Genomic DNA, 22514 nt, shown 5'->3' with positions numbered 1-22514 from the left:
AAACAAGCCTTTCCTTAGCCAGCAGTAATAGTAGCTGAAGGTGAAGCTCTCGCTGGCAGCCCCATTGAGTTCAGTGAGAAAGTAAATAAAGGAAGTACTCAACTCTTCCATCAAATCAATGGCATTTAAAAGTGCTCAGGCCCAGGCAGGGCTTTTTCAGCTGGAACTCACTGGAACTCAGTTCTGGCACCTCTCTGATGCCTCCAAAAGAATAATGGAAACTGTAGTTTGTTAAGGGTTTCAGAGAATTGAAGCTGTGAGGGGCAGAAAACTACTGTTCCCGTGATTTTTTGAGGGCAATAATGTGCTTTAAACATGAATTGGATGTGATTTATAAATGTATGGTGTGGATCTGCCTTAATAGTCCCAAACTAATATATTCCACTATGCAACTTTATCATCACTTTCTGCTAAGAAGGAGAAGAAACCTTAAAAGATCTGTACCTAGGAGCAGTTCTGTTTACAAAATACAGTACAAAGCTGTAATGAAACACGAAATGCAAAAGTGTGGGGTGGGAATGTGAGCTTTCACAAACAGGGGATAGAAAATGTAAAGTTATGACACAAAAGGCTGAACGTTATTTATCACAGGCAGGGAGGGCACATCCTGTTTCACTGATGCCCTGCCACTGCCACTTTCTCCCCCTCCTTTACCCAGATTGTGCAACCGAGCCTGTGAAGCCTTATGACCAAGTGATGCTAACTTAAGGTTACCAGATGCCCCCGTTTCCTGGGGACAGTCCCCGGATTTACAAATCAGTCCCCATACAAAATCCATTGAAGTTGAAAAGTGTCCCAGGATTCATTGAAAAAAATCTGGTAACCTTGCGCTAACTGCTGGCAAACAGCTCCAAGGTTCCTACTACACCTTTTCATGGTTCCTCATCTTTAAAACCAAATTTGGGTGGGCTGCCCTCAAATGGGGGATACTGTCCAACAGAGGACCGTCCTTCAAAACAGGACTGTCCTCTAGAAAAGTAGGACACAAGACTAGCCACTTCCTGCTTGATGTAGGCCTAATTTACCGGTACAGTATGTGAAATAGGGGCAAATCCATGACCTGATGGTTTTCCTGCATTAATCCCTTCAACTGACTGTTGAAATCTCTCGGATTATATGCCGGCCATATTTAATGAAGCTAGCAGCTTCCTCCGGAGCAGGCAGCAGAAACAAACAATATCGTAATTTGAAATTCCCTTGAAGAGGACAACCGACATCTGCTCTCAAGAGGGAAGCAATCCGGTGCGTAAAATTAAAATAAAAGCATCAGAGACGAATAGATCAGGGCTGCAGGGATTTATTGCCAACCATATTTCGTAGGCTACAGCATTATTACACACTAACTCGGTATAATAATAATAATACCCTCCAAGTGTCCCTATTTTCCAGGAACAGCCCCGGATTTACTGAAAACGTCCCGGTTTCTGATTTGATTGCGAAATGTCCCGCTTTTCCTTAGGATGTCCCTATTTTCACTGGCGGGTATGGTCTCGATATCAACAATATGGCAACAACGATGAGGTAGAAGAACATGTTAGGATCTTTGGAGGGGGGAAGCCAGCTGTGCCAAACGCGGAAGGGTGGCGAAGGAAGCAACCCTCCTCTCTCCGCTACACTCGGGGTAAATGGAGACAGGGCGATCCGCCTTTCTCCTTCCGACCTTCCTTTGGGAAGGAAGCCTCCGCGCGCCGCCGGCTGGCCAATGGCAGGATGCCGCCTCGCCCCTGCGTGCCCTGCATCTGAACCGCAAGGCCTTCCCCTCGCTAGTCGTCTGCGGCGGAGGGGGGGCTACCGAACGGGGGAGCCAATCGCGATCCAGAAGTGTGCAAATCCCCCCTCCAACACATGCACACATGCGCGCGCTTCTCCTTCGCTCTCCGGACGAGGCGGGCGGTCGCTAGTGGCAGCGGGTGGAGGCCGCCGCTTGCGCCCCCAGGAAGGCTCCGCCGAGAGCGCCCAGGCTGCTGCCGCTGCTGCTGCCACCGCTGCTCGTTGGGGCCGCCGCGGATCGGGGACATTTCGTAAGGCACCGCCGGAGGAGGACGCGAGATCTGCGCTTGTGCAGCGGCGGTGGCAGTCATAGCAGTAGCAGCAGCAGCGAGCAGGCAATAGCGGCAGCCGCGTCTTCGTCGCTTCCCTTCGGCGGCCCGCAGAAGGGACATCATGCCGAAAAGAAAGGTGCGTGGAGGTCGCCTCCAGGTCTGAGTTAGAGGGAGGCAGGGCGAGGGGAAAGAAACGCACAATAAAAAGAAAACGCAGCCTTTGGCAACGCGAGGCATTTGCGTGGTTCCGGGAGGCCGCGCGGGTCGTGCACGACTTCAGCGTTGCTGCTGCTGTTGTTGCTGGAAGCGCCTGTTGCAAGAGGCGGCTTGTCGGGAGATCTCTGTAGTGTGACATGTGCGTGTGGCCTTCGACGTCTCGCACGTTTTAATGGCGTGTGTTTGTGTATGATACAACCAGCAGTGTGGGCTCCTCGCTCCGTCCTTATCTAGTTGTCCCCGGAGCTGCTTTTGCAGCCACAACTCTTGCGCGCTCGCTGGCGCAACGTCGCGGCTGCAGCGCTGCCGCCGCTCCTTTCTCCGCCGGGGGAAGAGTTGGCTGCTGACAAACTCCGAGCGGGAGGCTGTGCAAACTGCCTCTGTGTGTTGTTATTGTGTGTGTGTGTTTGTGTGCATCTCCCCCTTCGGGGACCTGCGCCCCTGCCTTGCGCCTGCCTCTTGTCTCCCTTGCAGCCTTGATGATGGTGGTGGCGCCAAGGTAACATGGAGAGACGGGGAGGGGGCAGACCAGAAAAGCCATATTTAGACCAAACGACACCCTTCTCCTCGCCTCCCGTGACAGACCCCGTATGTACCAACTCCGGTGTCAATCAGGACAGGAGGCGGCATCGACGGCCTTGGGCAGCACAGGCTGCCGGGGATCTGCTCGCATACGAAGGCGGCAATAACAACGGAGAGTTTCCAAAGAGCACCCAGGGAGAGCGCTCTGGACGGCGGGGAGGAGCTCGGCACCCTCGGGGAGGGGAGCCGAGAGGGAGGCCTCTCCGCCGATGCGCCGCTTGGCCTCGGAGAGTTTCCCACCTCCGCTGCCCATTCCTCGTTTCCTTCTCCTGCAGCTGTTGGGGAATTCCTGCGCCCCCTGCACTGCACTCCCCTCCCTCCCCAAATTCAGATCTCGTGCCTCCCCCTGTACCCTTGGATTTGGTGGTATGTTCCTTCCCTATCTCTCGATGCGCTTGTTTCTGGCAGGGAGTTGTTTTTGCATTTCACCCAGAAGCCAGCAAGGCAGGGCTGAAATGGTCAGAGGCAGTGCTTTTTTCCTCTGGGGGTACTTAAGGGTAACCCCACCCCCAAAAGTTAAATGTTAAAAGTGCGGCACTTACTGTAACAACTTCATGGTGAGTACCAGCACCTTTTTAAAAAAGAGAGTGAAGATATATTGTTTCCCCCAAAATGGTGCCCTGAAGAAATTTGGGGCTGGGAACTTAACGGGATAAATGCTGAGAAGTTTGCAAGTCTATGAATCCAACATAAGCATGTGTAACCAAAACAACAACAAAACAGTCAAGGGATAGGGAATCTGTGGCACTCCTGATACTGCAATTCCCATCACCTTGACCATTGGCCATGCCGGCTGGTTCTGATGGGAGTTGGAGTCTGCAGTGCCACAGAAGAGCGGCTTTCTCTACATAGAAATGGAATTTCTACAGAGGTTCTGTAGAAGTTAATATCTGAATAAAAGGTACCAATGGCTTTCTAAGGTCAGCAATTTGTTTAAAACATTGAAATAAAACATGCTGTGTGGTTTTGACAAGAGGAAGAATAAATCCAAACTTGACAAAGTAAAACCAATACACCTGGCTTCGGGTGCCTTTTCGTGTATCTTAACAGCTTGTGTCCTTTCCTTCTCAACCCCCTCTTTTGATCTCACTCTGTAATACAATTGTACCTTGGAATCCGTTCCGGAAGTCCATTCAACTTCCAAAATGTTCGGAAACCAAGGCACAGCTTCCAGTTGGCTGCAGGAAGCTCCTGCAGCCTATCAGAAGCCACGGAAGCTGCGTTGGACGTTTGGGTTCCAAAGAACGTTCGCAAACCGGAACACTCAACTTCCAGGTTTGCGGCATTCAGGAGCCACAACGTTCGACTCGCAAGGCGTTCGACTTCCGAGGTACGACTGTAAAGAATGCAGATAACCATATTATCAAGAGAAGTATGAAACTCTAGAGCCAGGGATTTCAACTCAAATGGTATTTAGATATATTTTGAAGTTTTAGCCATCAGTGGACTGGAAGAATCAAACACAAAGTATTTGTGCAGAAAGAAACCTATCAATTACTGAACTATAATACAGTGAAGGGTCAGCGCTCTAAGCTCTTCCAGTTAGGCTTTCACATGTCTGCTGCTGTACTGAAAATACTGAATTAGCACTAAGTAAACCAGAGTTTTAGTATGGGATTTATAGTACTGCACTAGAACATTTGTTTTCCCCAAAACCCTTTCATATATAAGGCTCAGAACAAATGTGTCGTCACCAAGACTGGAAGAGGCCAACCCTTTGAGGTTTACTGTGACATATTAAGCTAGAGGGGTGCGGTTATGCTGTTTTGGACACAGGACTTGGTGGTCTTATGGTGGAGCCCAATGGGTTTTACTTTACTTTCTTCAGAATTGTAGTAACCGGGGAACTTGGTCATTCTGTAAAGTAGGACCATAAATTACGGCCCCAAACACAACTCTTAACAGCAGCACTGTGGAAATAATTTGCTGTACATAAAAGGGAAATTTGTTTTTAACACTTTGCCTTTGCAGGTCTGGGTTAAAGGGACCCCTGACCATTAGGTCCAGTCGTGACCGACTCTGGGGTTGCAGCGCTCATCTCGCTTTATTGGCTGAGGGAGCCGGCGTACAGCTTCCGGGTCATGTGGCCAGCATGACTAAGCCGTTTCTGGCGAACCAGAGCAGCACACGGAAATGCCGTTTACCTTCCCGCCGGAGCGGTACCTATTTATCTACTTGCACTTTGACGTGCTTTTGAACTGCTAGGTTGGCAGGAGCAGGGACCGAGCAACGGGACCTCACCCCGTCACAGGGATTCGAACCGCCAACCTTCTGATCAGCAAGTCCTAGGCTCTGTGGTTTAACCCACAGCGCCACCCGCGTCCCTGCAGGTCTGGTTAGGTGACAGTAAATGCAAATACAGCTTTAAGTCAGACAGTGACCTGGTTTGTACATAATACTAAGCTGTGTTTTGGACAGACAGTGAGCTAACTATGAGTTGTTCTAGAGAAAAACAAGCTATGGCTTGTTTCTCTAAAGTTTGCTCTGATTTCCACCAGTTCTTTCTTCAGGCTCTTGTAGTTTAGTGAGCTTCTGGGTAAGGGTGGTCAAGCAAACCATGGTTAAAGAAGGGTGCTTGGTTTACATATAATGCCAAACCATGGTTAAAAGAAATGGATGTTTGTGTAAGCCCAACAACAAACCATGGCTTCAGATCAGCATTATGCGTGAGCAAGCCACTGGTTTCAGATGCTCTGTGATTCTTTAAACTCAGCTCCACCCATTGTTACAGCTTTTAATGATTTGTTGTTAGACCATTTTCTTTTAAAAACATTTTATTTACAACACCCTCAGTCATTGTAATGTTATCTTTAAATAAGAGGTTGGCGGAGGGAAGGTTTCACTAGTAAAGCAAGCACACTGAATTGTTTTTAGGGTTTTCAACCTGAAAATATCAGCTCCTGATGTAATATTGGATCTTTATAGTGAACAGAGCAATCCCGTTTTGCATGTATGGGAACCAGTAGCTCTCCAGATGTTGTTGGACTGATCACTGGCCAAGCTTGTGTCTGCTGTACACCAGTTACATTGAGGGGGCAATCCCTGATTTCCAACCACTCACCCACTAGTTTACTTTCTGTCTTTGTCCATCCAACTCTCTGACCACGCTCTCTTGGAGTTACATCCTGAAGCCAGTTGAAGCCAGATCAAATTATTATAGAATCATAGAATCATGTGAGTAAGCGGATCCCCATCTACCACTTAAAAACAAACAAACATGTTATTGTAAATACAGAAAAGGCATTCATGATAATATACGCATTCATCATACTATAAATAACAAATAAAGAAGAGGTTATTCTAAACGAGAGAAAATAGTAAAAACAGATTTCAGACCTTCAGATTTTTCATTCCAGAAAGATTAAAAACCACACACATTCTCTGTTGGGCAGCATCTAGGATGGAGGAGTTCCTGATGGGGAAATAAAGAACTGGGTGTCACTAGAATTGCAACTTGCATGTGCATGTAAAATGCAACTTAGACTGCATGCACGCTGCAGTTTACTTTCCTCCTTGGGCCTTCTCACTGCTAGTTTGGGAAGTAGCTTGCACATGGCTTTAGCCACAATCTGTACCTATCCTGGTGTTTGTACAGTGGTACTTCTGGTTACATATGCTTCAGGTTACATACGCTTCAGGTTACAGACTCCTCTAACCCAGAAATAGTACCTCAGGTTAAGAGAAGAAGTGTTTGGATTTGATATCCCGCCTTTCACTCCCTTTTAAGGAGTCTCAAAGCGGCTAACATTCTCCTTTCCCTTCCTCCCCCACAACAAACACTCTGTGAGGTGAGTAAGGCTGAGAGACTTCAGAGATGTGTGACTGGCCCAAGGTCACCCAGCAGCTGCATGTGGAGGAGCGGGGACGCGAACCTGGTTCCCCAGGTTACGAGACTACCGCTCTTAACTACTACACCACATCAGAATGAGAACAGAAATTGTGCTCCGGCGGCGCAGCAGCAGCAGGAGGCCCCATTAGCTAAAGTGGCGCTTCAGGTTAAGAGCAGTTTCAGGTTAAGAACGGACCTCCGGAACGAATTAAGTACTTAACCTGAGGTACCACTGTACTGCCTTTTGATGGGTTCTCCCCTAAACCAGCTTTGATCTGAATAGAGAAAAAGAACAACCTGGCTGCATTATAAGCTGGTAGGTAATGTGTACACAGCCTTGTTTAGTGAACAGTATGCACACCCTCCAACGTTTCTCCGATGAAAATAGGAACGTCCTATTCCATAATGATTTTACTGTTTATACCCCACACATCTTACTGGTCTGCCCCAGCCACTCTGGGCAGCTTCCAACATATATAAAAACACAACAGAACATTAAACATTTTAAAAACTGTCCTATACAGGATTGCCTTCAGACGGCTTAGGGGGTCGGATAATTCCATACACGCCAACATTTCTCCAACGAAACTAGGGACATCCTAAGGAAAAGTGGGACATTCCAGGGTCAAATCAGGAACTGGGATGGCTTCTCTAAATCAGGGACATCCCTGAAAAATAGAGACACTTGGAGGGTCTGCAGTATGAAACCAGTGACTGAAAAAGGACTGTGGCCCTGCTTTGTATTCACAGCAGAGCAGCAGGGCACACATGTATGTAACATGCACAACTAGGCCGCAGTTGTAAAATACATTCCCAAGACAGTAAGATCCATCTGCAACACCTACTTCTCTGAATAAGGAAATTTAGGCTGGAAGTATGTCAGGGATTACCGTCTAGCCCCACAATCCTAAGTGAAAATGCTTTGAAATAAAACCTATTGAATTTAACGAGAGATTTCAAAGTAAGGCCTATTGAAAGCAATGAAGCTTCTAAGTCATTATAATTAGGCATGGGAGTTCAGACCTACTAACTATATGGTGAATTTCCCTTTTTTAACCAACATCTCCTGAAGTTTTATTGTTGTTTTTAATTACGTTTTATGGGTATTTATGGACTGTTTTTATTATGTTTTGTATGTTGTAATCTGCCTAGAAATTCATTATTAAAGTGCAGGCTGTAAATACCTAAATCAAACAAATAAGTATCAGCTTCACGATGGGGCACACTCGGTTTTGAACTGAGCACCTGCTCTTCCACTTTGAAAGCAGACCTCTTCACTTTGGCTTCATTCATTTATTTCATACAATTTATATACCCCTCGGTTGTAAAAAGAAACCTCAGAGAGGTTTACAAAAAGAATAAAACAATGAAATTATCAGTAAAAATAATTAAAAACAATTAGTTTAAGCATTCAAATGATAATTAAAATCTGCACAAGCTAACAACACATTAAAACACATAAAAACATTCTACATATCTGGGTAGGATTGTTTAACCAAAAATGTTTTTAACAGCCACCCAAAAAGAGTACAGTGGTACCTCGGGTTAAGTACAGTGGTGCCTCGCAAGACGAAATTAATTCGTTCCGTGAATTTTTTCGTGTAGCGAATTTTTTGTCTTGCAAAGCACGAAATCCCATAGGAATGCATTGAAAATCAATTAATGCGTTCCTATGGTCAAAAAAAGTCCAAACAAAGCCAAATTTGGTACAACAAGAGTTTATTAAGTGCTCTTTAAAGTCACACATACTGTAAGGAGCATTTCAAAATTCAAACCCAGAATTTTTTTTAAAAAACAGCAGAGTGGCCCAATGGTCACAGAAAATCATAAAAATGCAGAAAAAACACACACAAGCTTCCAGATTCTTGCAAACCCCTCCCCAACACCAAGTCCTTGAATTCCAAACACCCCAACCCAAAATCCAACCCCCCCCAAAAAAGTTTTAAAAGCTTAACTTACCAAATGGCTGCAAAAGAAGTTTTGGAAAAGCTTCAAAAATCACCAAAGTCTTTAAAAACCTCAAAAAAGGCTACTATGTACACTGCGTTCTATGAGTTGCTCCTCGAAGTCAAGTCGCAACTGTATTAACGGTGTTAAGAAAAAGGAAACAAACTTGCAAGACGTTTTCGTCTTGCGAAGCAAGCCCATAGGGAAATTCGTCTTGCGAAGCAGCTCAAAAAACGGAAAACCCTTTCGTCTAGCGAGTTTTCCATCTTGCGAGGCATTCGTCTTGCGGGGCACCACTGTACTTAATTTGTTCCAGAGGTCCGTTATTAACCTGAAACTGTTCTTAACCTGAAGCACCACTTTAGCTAATGGGGCCTCCTGCTGCTGCCGCGCCGCCAGAGCACGATTTCTGTTCTTATCCTGAAGCAAAGTTCTTAACCCGAGGTACTATTTCTGGGTTAGAGGAGTCTGTAACCTGAAGCGTATGTAACCTGAAGCGTATGTAACCTGAGGTACCACTATACAGTGAAGGCGCCTGCCTGATGTCAATAGGCAGGGAGTTCCAAAGTTTGAGTGTTTCCGCACTGAAAGTTTGAATTCTTACAAATGCAGAACAAGTATTATGTGGCACCTATAACAGCTCCAGCTCTGCAGATTGAAGCGGTTGTGTGGGCATTCTCGCCTCCACTGAGGTACTTTATTGGTGATATTGCTGTTGACAAATGGTAAATTGCCTGATAGCTGAGCTTGTTACGGCTAGATCAAAAAAGAGCACTTATGTAAAACAAATTGATCAGATGGGGAGCCGGAGATTAATATAAGTCGAAGTGGAATGTCACTAAAGCTGCGTGACTTCTGAAGCCCAACTCCCTGCTGCTTTACAAAATAAATAAATAAAATGTATTAAAAATATTCACGACCTGGTATTCCGCTATACACCTCAAGATGTTCTGTACTCTGGGGGAGGGGGGAGGGAGGAAAAATGGGGGGGGGGAAATAAGGATATGTTTTTGGATAATATGTCTTCTTATAACTTTGAATAAAAAAAATAAACAATGGTACAAAATAATAAAGGTGCAATGATTAGGGGAAAAAAAAAGATGTTCTGTACTCTGCAACATTGGAAATCACCTTTCCAGAGTCAGCTTCTAAGTGTGCTGCTTGTTTTGTAATCCAGTCAAGCAGTGCTATCATAACTTACACCTCTGCCATTGAATATCCAGCAGTTTTGCATCCACTTACCCCTGGGCAGTCCTTAAAAACCTACCAAAAATGGTGGGACGTTTGCTTTTTTTTTTTTTAAAGACCACAATTCTAATGGTAGTGTTTAAACTTTATAGACATGGAAGCAAAAGTAAAAGATAAAGCAGCGTGTGCCTACTCAGGAGCTTCAGATATGCTTTCACAAAAACTCGTTTGCTGTACTGTGTTCAGTTGTAACCTCTGGTATGTTGTCTCGTGTTCTGTGCTACTCTGCATGGAAACCAGTGTGTAGGTAGCCTTGGCCCAGGAAGCGAAAGCATACTACCTTCATATCCTGCCCTATACTAAATCTGCTAGTTTGTAATGACAGGTACCTGTCAAGGCTGTGCAGGCCAATAAATCAATACAGAAATCTTCAGCTTTTGCCAGGCACAGCAAACAATAATGTTCTCTAGATAGCAGTTCCCAATTTAAAATAAGCAAGTGTCCATAATCCATATATACACACAGGATTTTTTTTAAAAAAGAAAGGATGAATCAGAGATGAGATTGCAAATAGGTTTTCAGCAGATCAGTAAGAATGTTAGACTCAAATGGATCAATTTCGTTGATAAGCTCTGTACTCCCAGAACAGTTTGTACAAATGTAAAAGAAGACTGTTGATAGTTGAAATGTCCTACAACTTACATTCTCATTCTTGGACCACAATTTAGTTACCCAGGACTGAATTGGATGGGGTTGGATCCAGGATAAAGTTATTTGAACCTGGTTCTTGTTAAAATCAATGGGATTTGACTAAAATTCTGACTAATGGCTGATTAAATTCAGTGGAACCCAAGCTTAACTAACTTTGTCTGAACCCATTGCTTACAGTGAAACTTTTGAAGCATGTTCTGAGGATCTAGGCTGCGAGGCTGAGACCAGAAGCTGCATTTTATTTGAAAATCAACAGTATGTAATTGCTCTGTTCATTAAAATGGTGCCTCTTTATTAATCAGGGCAGCAGAAGTTTTTAATGCAAGTGTTGGTAAAAACTGCAGTAGCAAGCACTATCTTAAAAGAGGCATTCTCTCTTTTCACACGTACAAGAGGAATGCCTTCTTTTAAATGATGCCAGCTATTTCATGTGTGTGCATTATCTAAAAACAAAGAAAATGTGCCTCTGTCTTGTTTCAGAAATACAGTGGTACCTCGGGTTAAGTACTTAATTCCTTCCGGAGGTCCGTTCTTAACCTGAAACTGTTCTTAACCTGAAGCACCACTTCAGGTTAATGGGGCCTCCTGCTGCTGCCGCACCGCACCGCACGATTTCTGTTCTCATCCTGAAGCAAAGTTCTTAACCTGAAGCACTATTTCTGGGTTAGTGGAGTCTGTAACCTGAAGCGTATGTAACCCGAGGTACCACTGTACTAGTTTGGATTCAGCTAGAGGCGAGCAGACAGAGGTGTTGTTTTGTGAACTGTTGTGAAATGTCGTTTACAAATGGAAACACACCTCTGGTTTTTAGTCGTCTTTTTCTCACAAAAGGATCTTGCACTAAACATGAAAAAGCCCTTCCATGTGTGGAGAAGCCCTTTGCTCCCATCTAACTTAATGTTTGTACCTATATGCACATTTAACTGGTAGATATATTAATCAATTAAACACATAGAACTTATGATTAAAAATATTTAAGAAGAAGAAGAGTTTGGATTTGATATCCCGCTTTATCAGTACCCGAAGGAGTCTCAAAGCAGCTAACATTCTCCTTTCCCTTCTTCCCCCACAACAAACACTCTGTGAGGTGAGTGGGGCTGAGAGACTTCAAAGAAGTGTGACTAGCCCAAGGTCACCCAGCAGCTGCATGTGGAGGAGTGGAGATGAGAACCCGGTTCACCAGATTATGAGTCTACCGCTCTTAACCACTACACCACACTGGCTCTCTCTTTAACTGGGTTGCAGCCCTAATTTAAATATATTGTTTGTCTAACAGAAGATGCAGCAAACCAAATGCATATATTTTGATAAATAGCAATCACTTTGATCACCACCTAGAACCTGAGGACAAGCATCTGAGGCCTTTTTGTGCCTGTAAGTCTGAGTTTGGGAACCTATGGATATGCTACAACTTCCATTATCTCTGACCACTGGTCATGCTGGTTGGTGTTGATGGGAATTGGGAGTCCAACAATATCTGGAGGGCTACACAGGTTCTCTTTCCCTGCTGTAAATGGACCTTGGAGGCTGGGTATTGAGTGGTGTAATGCTGGTTGTTGTGCACAAGTTATACCTGCTTCAAATTTATTTATATTATATTATATTTTATTTATTATTTTCATAGCCCACATTTCCTCCCAAGGAGCTTAAGGCAGCATACAGCAGCAACCCTGTGAGATAGAATCATAGAATTGTAGATTGGAATTATTATTATTATTATTATTATTATTATTATTATTATTATTATTTATACCCCACCCATCTGGCTGGGTTTCCCCAGCCACTTCGGGCAGCTCCCAATAGAATATTAAAACCATGATAAATACACCAAACATTAAAAACTTCCCTAAACAGGGTTGCCTTCAGATGTTTTCTAAAAGTCAAATAGTTGTTTATTTCTCTGGAAAGGGTCTTGGGGTCATCTAGACCAACCCCCTGCAGGCTGAGAGTGAGTGACTGGCCCAAGGTTACCCAATGAACTTCATGACCATGTGGGGGATTTGAAACTTGTTCTCCCAGGTCCTAGTTCAACACTACACTACGTTGGCTCTCAGAGTTGGCTTGGTTGGTAGAGCTTGAGACTCTGGATCTCAGAGTCGTGAGTTTGAGCCCTCCTATGGGCAAAGATTCCTGCATTGCAGGGGGGTTGGACTAGATAACCCTCAAGCTCCCTTCTAACTTTGCTATTCTATGATTCTGAGCTTCAAAAGTGTTGGTCCTGTGTCCATTACTGGATCTCTTGAATTTACCAGGCTAGATTCCAAGGGATCAGGAAGGGAACAGGTACAGTGCAGAGGAGGCACAGGGGTTTCTTCTGTGTCCTGCAATCAATTGTGTGTGAGGGTGTGCTTGCTCTTTTTTAATAATATTTTTTATTAGGCTTTTGAAAATAAATATAAAAGCAGTGGAAGTTATCTGCAGGATAAAGTACAGTGGTACCTCGGGTTACATACGCTTCAGGTTACATACGCTTCAGGTTACATACGCTTCAGGTTACATACACCAGGTTACAGACTCTGCTAACCCAGAAATAGTGCTTCAGGTTAAGAACTTTGCTTCAGGATATGAACAGAAATCGGGCTCTGGCGGCACAGCAGCAGCAGGAGGCCCCATTAGCTAAAGTGGTGCTTCAGGTTAAGAACAGTTTCAGGTTAAGAACGGACCTCCAGAACGAATTAAGTACTTAACCCGAGGTACCACTGTACAGTACAGTGATACAGTTGCAGTACACTTTTATACTTCACTTAGCAAACATACATAGAACCACTATAACAAATAAACAAACTAATTGAAACAAAACTAAATCCCCCTCGCTCCCCTCAGTAGGTTTTTTTTTTTCATTGTTGTTCTCTGTTCTTTTGATGAATAATTCATGGAGTAATTTTGAATAGATAATTTTGGCTGTAGAAATATAGCAAAGATTTAAAGGGTTGTGGTTTTTGTGAGTGTTTTTTTTTTTTAAAAAAGGGGGTTAAAACTGTGTATGGCTACAATCCATATTCTACTGAAGAGCAAGCTCCATTGAGGTTAATGGGGCTGACTTCTAACTAATAAACTAATAACTAGGGTCAGCCTGTATATCAGGATTGGGAAGACGCTTGAAATTCATAGGGTTGCGTCCAAACAAATCCTTTGTGTGCACAGAGTGAATTCTGCAGGCACAGTGGAATTTCCATTTACTTTCTTTCCCCTGGTGTGCTCCCAAATCTGCCCTGGGATTTCCCCCCCCCCCACCTCTCTGGAGTAGATTTTGGGGTGGGGAAAGAGATGGAGGGGTAGTTCAGTTTTGCTCACAGAAGTGATTTGGAGCAAGCAGCGATTTATCTCAATAAAATCCATAGTGTCAGGTTTTTAGCTTGGTGTTGATGTGCCCGGAGGTTTTTGTTTTTAGCCCGGTGTGTATGAACCTGCGTGTGTTTTGATGTCTTCAAGTCATGTGGCTATGTCACCATGATCCAAAAATTTCCTGCAGCTGTTGGAGCTCTGCCTCAAACGTGGAGTTTCCACATCCAGAAATGTTGCCCAGTTTATTTCAGCGAAGGCTGTCAATTGCACATACATTCCTTTGTGTGACACACACACAGATAGATAGATTGTATTGACGTAAACAAGAAATTTGGCTCACATTGCCCACTGTTTTTCTGCTCTTGGACTCTTCAAGGCCAAGGCCTCACTTTATTGAACTCTGTGGGCCTTGCTTCTGAGTCACTGTGCGTAAGATGGGACTGGCAGTGTATTAAGCATTAGTGCCTAGTTCATTCTCATTTCAGGAAAGTGTCACTTCATGATGTTGACATTACCCTCTTAAGGATTAGAAAATTATCATTCTGCTTCCAGTGCATATTTTTAGAATTTAAATCTTCTCTGTGAAGGAGTGAAACTGTTTCAGCCATTTTGTGTGCTTTGTTCTTGATTGTAAAATGGTTTCTTTTAGTTAGTTTGCTCTTTGCAGGAGGGTCAAATTTTCAGCCCTAGAAAAGGAAAATTAAGAGTGAAATGAAACAGTAAAATAGAAAGAGGGGGCTGGGAAAGAAAGCAAAGAAATTGTGGGAGCGAGAAACCCACAGAGAACTCGGCTGCCCTTCTGATTGGCCAAGACATTGGAATAGGGAGCGGAAATAATGTATATAAGTAAAGCTGATAAGTATCGTTTGACCTTTGTTTGAAGAAAAGAGGAAGCTAAAATCAGAGAAAAGAAGCCAGGATGGAGAGAAGGGATGCAGTAAACCTAGAATCCAGAAGTTGAACTGAGAGAACTAATGACTTGAGTAAGGAAACAATATAAACTAGGTTTATCTGGATGTGTTTTCCTCTTTTATATTTCAGGAGTGGCTCACCTAGTGGGCAGAGCTGCATCAGTCGCCTCCCGGCATTGGTTTCAGGTTTGGGGCCCTGCTCAACTTGGCAAGCCACTCCTGATCTTTTTTTAAAAAAATTTTAAACTATTCAAACTGTTACCAAAAACCGGCTCACTTTATGTGTGGCCTTACTATTCACCCCATGCCTCCTGGCCAGGCCATGCTACCCAGAGAAATGGCTAGGCCACTAAATAAATGGCAGAGGTGAACATCCTGTTATGTGGAAGCAACCAGGGAATAAGGTATCTTCTTGGTGGTAGTGTTCAGGACCAAGGAAGAAAGGGCTGGATTAGCGGGTTTCCTCACTTACCTGCTTCTTACGGTGCAGGGCAGGCTGCGGTCCATGGTCTCATACTCATATTTTCTTCTCTGAGATGTCATTACATATTTAATGGAAGCATCTATATAGCTGTGGAAGCACATTTTATTACGGTATGCGCATTTAGTATGAAGATGCAGGTTGCAACTCAAAACTCTCAAACTACACTGGTACCTCGGTTTAAGAATAGCCCTTTTACAAACTATTCGGTTTACGAACTCCACAAAACTGGAAGTAGTGTCCTGGTTTGTGAACTTTACCTTGGTCTAAGAACAAAATCTGAATGGTGGAAGGGCACCGGCGGTGGGAGGCCTCATTAGGTTTTGGTTTAAGAACATATTTCCGGAACAGATTAAGTTCGTAAACCGAGGTACCACTGTACTAGAATAAGGTACAAATACAAAAGGTGGTAGTCTAGAGAGGTGCTTTGGCCTACATATGCTCTAAAGGACTTTGAAAAGAAATTAAATGGCAATGGTTCATGCCAGAGAAGAAGCACTTCTCTCTCTGGGAAACATTTGTACTGACTAAGGGTGGGATCCTTGTGCTGGCTGGGCTTTCCAGCATGGCCACATCTCTGCTGCTCATAGTGTCCTCAGCCGAAGGGGCAGGGCACTGATCTGATCAGGTCTGATGCTGTCACATGATGGCGGTGAGACCAGCTTGGCAGCCAGCAGATCCACAGCCGGCTCAGCCCCACCCTGAGAATGCCCTGTTTTTTTTGAGGCCTTCCGTTGGCTCTCGCCAATGGATCTCCTGCCCACCTGCACCTTTGGCAGGTGGTAGCAGGAGATTGGCAGTGATGGAGTGACATGGGAGGCAGTGGTGGAGTGAGCCTGGGGAGGATGTGGCCACAAGTAGCTTTTTAGCTAAATTAAGATCTGGGTGTTTCGAAACAGACCAATGATGTGGGGGAGAAAACTTTCCATTCCAGTCCCTTATTTTTCCACCGAAAGAAATCCATTTCAAGAAGATTATTCGTTCCATCAACAGTTAGTAGCAATGGCAATATTGTGTAAGTTCTAAAGTTGTAACTGATGATTTTCTGGATATTTTTCTTAGGTAGTGTGTTAGGGAGCACATAACATGCTTTATTGATTTTTAGATAGAGGTACAAACAAGTGCATATACTAAACCAAACTCAAATTAATACTGTAAATTTACCTAATTGGCTGTGTAGGTCAGGTTAGCACCAAACCTAAAATTGTTAACATTGCTAAAATGGAATGGAAGCATATCCTGCTGTTTACGTATTACACTTAAGCTACATTTAAGTGTGCATTCTTTATTCTTGAATCAAATACTACTTACTGTTTATATACCTGCTGCTTGGAGAGTTTTTGTTTTTTTTAATCCTTCCCCAAAATAAATCAAACATGTTAAAGCAGATCACACTGTAAATATTTAGGGCACATCAGAAAAAAACCATCCAGTTCAAATCACAGGATATGGTAAAGGCTGCTGTTTAAATTTAAAACGTGAAAATTCTATTGAGCCCATGCAAGCATGTAGTTTTTATACATCGAAAAAGAGGGCTTGTATTAATGCTGATTAGGTAATTGATGAAAGATGCATTCCATATACAAGAGACCTGAATTTTGAACATATACATACATTGAATATTTCAGAATGTATGGAATGCTTGTAGTTGTTCTATTTTAATACTTTTTAAAACCTTCCTGATGTTTAAAAGTCAAATAGTAGCATTGTTATTTGTAATTTTCATGGGTTGTTTTAAGAAGAATGTCCATAGTAAGTAAAAAGCAGTTTGAGTTTGCCTAGGCTTTCTGTGATTGCAGAATTTTTATGTCCCATGGAGAGCAATAGCCAGTATATCAAGAAACCAAACTAGTGAGATTCCCATTGGTTTTTTTGAAATACAGAGTATTGTGGTAGTGCTTTTGATCTATCATCCCACTCTGAAAACTGAATGTGTGGTTTGAGAAAACTCCTGGTTTCTTAAAAAAATAATTATGGTTTATTTGCCATGCCCAGAGGTGCTAGTCAAAATTCTGGGGCGAACATTTAAACAATCCCCACCCCATAATATACATATATTAAATACATACGTAATTCTGATGCCTACTTTAGAAGCTTAGAATAAATTTATGGACTTGTTAAAGGTATTTCATAGGCTAGATAGAAGCCCTATTCACATGTTACTCTGTTATTAGAAATCTCTACTACCTGTGTTAGACTGTCTGTCTGTCTGTCTGTCTATTTTTGTGAAGTGTAGTGCTTAGGAAAGAATTCCCTAGAAATGCGGACCAATGTAGGTGCAGGATTTTTAATTGCGCACAACAACTCAGAAATCTTTATGAAAACGTCCAATTTTTCATATGTCAGATGGTGGGGAAATCTGTTTGCTAATACTGTACTACTATATAAATAACTTTTGAAAAAGCAGATACGAGTAATCACAGCTTCAACAAAACGTGGACAGCATACTGTACCGAGTTTACAAAATATATTTGGTCAGAATATACATTAAGGCTGCCATTTTGATCCTGCTTCTCTAAGAGTGAGCCCCAGAGAACTTACTTCTGAGTAGGCATGCCTTGGATAGCATTATAAGAGGCATTTTCATTTTGCAGTTAAAAGGGAGCAAAAGGAGGAAAGGAAAACTAGACACATGCTTAGAACTGTAGGAGCCAGAAGTCCAAAATATTCTCTCAGTTCTGTTGTGTCTTTCTCTGTGTTGGAGTGGATGAGAGCAGTCATGCCAATTGTATTTTAAAAATCATTTTTCCACAACTACAATTTCAGAGCTCTTGCTGAGCTATTGGCCTGGTTTGGGAATATTTTTCCCCTTCAGTCAGCAGTAATGGTAATTGAAGCAGTTAATAAGGCAAGGCTTATCAATACATTTTGTCTCGTCACCAGCTCATAGCAACACTGCATTTAAATTCAGGAGATTCTGCAAAAGAATAATTTACAATTAGATAAGAGTGTCTTAGAGAATCCAATTTCACCCTTCACCTCCTTCCACTCATGCCCCTCAACTTTTGGCATTTACACCAAATGTTTGCCACAATACAATATTCACCACAGCTTATGATGAAGCTTTTATTATTACTAAGGCTTTTTATTAACATGCATTTTGGAGCACAAATCTCCTAACTTGCGCTCTCTCTCTCTCTATTACTAAGTTATTAACCTTGAAGAAATTCTATACAAGGGGCTTTTGCACATTTTGTTTCTTTTGCGGTTTCCATCAAGAGTAATATATTAATACAGTAGATCTTTAAACAGGTTAAACTGTTACAGTCTATATATCATTACAGTCTATATAGCAGAACTTTTTTTTTAAGGAAATCTTTTTTCTTGAAGGGTTTGTTCTTACCCTTATGGTCACAAGACTGCAGCCTAAATTTTCGTTCCTTTGCATACTTACTTGGAAGTATTTTGTGTAAAGTTTAGAGTTGTTTGTATGATGACGTCTGTAGAATAATGTGTTTTTAACATTGGCTCAAGAGAGCCAGTGTGGTATAGTGTTGGGATGTGAAATTAAGATGTGAAACTTCTCGAACAGTGATCTTGGCCCCTTCACTGGATTCTTGTGTGGATGAACTATATGTTACCTTAAGTTCCTTTGTGGAAGTCTGAGATTTAGACTACTGGCTGATTTGGAAGGTCAAGGAATCGGTGTGATTGCTTGTAAAATAAAGATGGCAGGAGCTGTGAACAGCTAAGTTCACCTCCCGCCCTAGTCAGTGCAAACATAGCAGTAACTGATCACATCTGCCCTATTTACTGGTGTGGCTGATCGGAGACCATTTTTGAGGGAAAGCACACAGGATACTTACCATGGGACAGGAAAATATCCCAGGCACTTTTTCTAAACAGTTGAATAATAATATGATGCTGGTTCCTGTGAATTAATTTCAGTTTTGTTTTCCCTGCCTGCTGAACAGCTGACATCTAATAATCTAAAATAATTCCAGATTTGGGACTCAGTAGAGTTCCTTCTTTTCTCTCTCTCTTGTTAAGGTTTTGCCTCTGAAATTTCATTTTATCCATCGAAACCTTTAAATAAACCAGAACACACTGGTAAATTCTAAAAATGTAGGCTTTGATTATCTTTTTATTTTATTATTTATTTGTGTTGCATTCTTTTCAATATATCTACTCCAGTGGCAGCTTACAAACATTGTAAAAGACTGTGCAGAGTAAAATCACAGGTATTTTTATTATTTTTAAAAACCATGATTTGGAAAACAAAACACACAGGCCTATATTTTCCTGCAATTCCAGATCACTGGGCAAGTCTGCCTTGTAGCATGCGTCATCTCTACGAGCTTCATTTCCCCCCTTTTGTTCTCTTTCCTTCTTAAATTTGCAAATAAAAAAATGAATTTTTAAAAAAATCACTGGGCCATCCACCAGAATCAAAATATATGTTGGTTTAAGAATTTTACTGCTTGTAAACCATACTTGTAACTGCCGTGGCATGCTCAGTTCTTGTTAGATGATAAACAAACCTTGGTGTTTGGGGTTCAGTTAAACAAAATAAGCCTCTGCGGTAGGCTCATGATAAAATACTGAAAAGTGGGCAAGGTTGAAAACTGTTGCTTTGGCTAGAGAAACCAAGGAAACCTGTTTATGTTATGCATGCTAAGCTGGAATAAGCCCCACTAAACTCCATGGCATTTTACTTCTGCGCAAGAAGTGTGCATAGACCAGGCAACGTCAGTCTCATTTCATGGCTTCACTAATAAGAGACGTTGTTTGCTCTCATTTTTGCAGGCTCGCTCAGGTTGAGTAATCAAGCAGTGAGAAATCAACTGTTGTACATGCATGTGTCTGAGCTGCCTATTGCTCCCTCAGCTCCTTTCTCAAAATGATTCTATTGATTACTTGTTTTCATTACTTCTCTCTTCACTTCTCTTCTACAGTGACTTGTAAAATAAACTGGAATACTGTACATGCGTAATTGAATGGTTGTTCTACTTGAAGCTGCCGCTGAGTCTTCTTCTGAAGCCATTTTAATTTTAATTTACATTATATTTTCCCTGATGGCCCAAAGCATTTCGGGGTCTGGAGCATATCAGTTTTAAAGAGTGATGTGCTCACTTTCTAGGATTGCGGCTTGCAACAGAAACCTAATTCAATTTTCTTTGCTGTGGCATTCAGGTCTCCCTTTAGCAGAAAACTGTAAATGAGATGTTAGTCACTAAGACTGCAGTGCAAGGGAATAAGCCTCGTTGAATTAAGTGGGACTTGCTTCTGAGTACACATGTATATGAGTCTCCTGTTATTTACTCAGTGGCCACTCCCACTGAGCTTAGTCCTGAGTATTGAATTGCAGTGGTGCTCGGTAATGCATCAATACATCATCCAAAATCGGCTTGAAGTCCACATCGTGATGGGGTTTCATAATATTTGACATGGCAATAGATCGTAATTCACAATGTGTTTGTGTGCTATGTAAAAAAAATGTGATGTGGGAAAATCCGTGAAGCTGGTTATCCTTTCTCTCATGATTCCTGCTGCCCTGTTGCTCTGTATTATAAAATAACAGTTATAAAAATATGTTTAAGTAAAAATGTATCAGTTTTAGACCCCCTAAGTAGTAGCAGTTGCCAGGACATTACAGTCGTACCTCGGCTCCCGAACACCTTGGGAGTTGAACGTTCCGGCTCCTGAACAGTTGAAAACCGGAAGTGACTGTTCCGGTTTTTGAACGTTCTTTTGGAAGCCGAATGTCCAACGGGACTTCCACGGCTTCCGATTGGCTGCAGGAGCTTCCCGCAGCCCATCAGAAGCTGTGCTTTGGAAGTCGAACGGACTTCCAGGACGGATTCGGCTTGACTTCCGAGGTACAACTGTACTCCGTTCGCCTCTACATGGTTACATCCTTATTTCAGACATTGTGATACGTTGGTGATATATTTAGCTGGTGATATATCGTGATGTTGAAAGCTGGACATCACTCAGTCCTAGATTGTATCACCGTCAGTTTGCCGGTGACATTACTTGTGTCCTGGGGAAAATGGGGCGACCTCATGACTGCCTACATGAGAGGCAGGATGAATTTGAAAATCAATTCCCGTGCCTTAGTTTGTTCCATCCGTCATTTCTGCCTCATGGATCTCTTAATATTGGAGGAGCCCATGCCTGTGGGAAGCGAAGCAATTGGTGTTCCAAGAGATTTCTACATCCTTGTTAGGTTAAGCCTCAAGGCTCCACTTCATTCCCTTATCTTATCAATCTCCAGCTGTTGCATCCCTCTATGAACGCACCTTGTTAATCAGCTGGAAACTCAGCTGAGGAATATGAGCGCCATCTTTTTTAGGCTGTAAGGCAGCCAGTGTCGTATCCTTGGGGAAAGCCTGATTCTTGCCACAATGAAAAACTTACATAGACAAGATTTCAGCACTGGGGTTGTAGCCTGGGAATTCTGAAGTGCCTTCAGGATGCGTCTTAATGCCGTCTTGTAAATCTGCCATTTTGTTTAAAGCGATGTTCTGTTACTGTCATGTGTAGAAGCAAGGGAAATACATATTTAGCCTGTGCTTTTCTTGTCTCAGTGTTTCTCTGTTATTGAGGGAAGTTTAAATATATTTTGCAATTGGACTCCATTACCCTGACCCCCTAGAGCTAGGCAACGCAATTGCTGAGCTACCATTTGACAGGTATTTTGATTGACTCTTGTTTGTTATTAAAACTAAATAGTGAATTTTGAAAGCATTTCAGGCAGTTTATTTCATGTGTAATTTAAAGCTACCTTTAATGGGAAATGCAAAGCCAGCTTCAGAGATGTTTTTAAAACTGGCAAGGTCAAATGCTCTATCCCTGATTAAAATGTGTGTATTAGAGACAGGGCAACCTATTGCTATCATGTTTCACCATGAAGTCAAGGTTGCACTCGTCACTGCTGCTCTGAAACATGTGAAGCACTTAAAATAAGAGTAGTATTTTAGAGGCATAGAATAATGTGTAATGCTTGGCTCTTGCTTTCTTATTTCTATCCTGCTTGTCTGATTTAAGGAAGTAGAATGTAGTGTAACTAACTAAATTCTATCATTTCTTTCCTAGTCTCCAGAGGGTGCTGAAGGCAAGGATGCCGCGAAACTAACAAAACAAGAGGCAAGTGTGACCCCTTCCTTCGTTTCTCAACCATTCTTTATATATTGGGGACTTTATAAGACAAAATACTAGCGAGACAGTAGAGTTAGCTCACATGTGGCCAAAGTGCAACTTATCTGCTAGTACATGCAACTATTTCAGGCCTGAAATAGTTTGTGTACTGTGTCATTCATATTCAAAGTTAATAGTACAACAACTAACTCATATTCTGGGTCAATGAACAAAACACACGC

General features: G+C 42.6%; 1 protein-coding gene and 2 long non-coding RNA genes across 9 annotated transcripts in view; 2 read left to right on the top strand and 1 right to left on the bottom strand.

Moving 5' to 3' along the window:
* LOC310760153 overlaps window positions 1-22514 on the top strand; it is a 146248-nt gene that overhangs the window by 113098 nt on the left and 10636 nt on the right. The window lies entirely within an intron of this gene.
* Window positions 1787-22514, top strand: part of HMGN3 (high mobility group nucleosomal binding domain 3) — a 31364-nt gene continuing 10636 nt past the window's right edge. For 4 of the 7 annotated variants that reach the window (XM_083608162.1, XM_083608161.1, XM_083608159.1 and 1 more), the window contains exons 1-2: window positions 1787-2178; window positions 22231-22281. In XM_083608162.1, coding sequence (XP_083464288.1) covers window positions 2164-2178; window positions 22231-22281 — 66 coding nt within the window. In that variant the 5' untranslated portion in view covers window positions 1787-2163. Of the gene's footprint in view, window positions 2179-15076; window positions 15116-22230; window positions 22282-22514 lie in introns of those variants that run through there. The other 3 variants (XM_083608160.1, XM_083608158.1, XM_083608156.1) reach the window with 1 other exon arrangement.
* Window positions 13233-16767, bottom strand: LOC310760157. Its single transcript, XR_014546811.1, has 2 exons — window positions 15184-16767; window positions 13233-14486 (listed from the first exon to the last, which is right to left on the bottom strand). It is a non-coding gene; the product is annotated as an uncharacterized lncRNA (long non-coding RNA).

The sequence above is a fragment of the Podarcis filfolensis genome (assembly GCF_964270895.1).
Source record: "Podarcis filfolensis genome assembly, chromosome: 3".
Taxonomy (NCBI): domain Eukaryota; kingdom Metazoa; phylum Chordata; class Lepidosauria; order Squamata; family Lacertidae; genus Podarcis; species Podarcis filfolensis.
The sequence above is the reverse complement of the archived record's forward strand: the minus strand, read 5'-3'. Positions and strand labels throughout refer to the sequence as shown.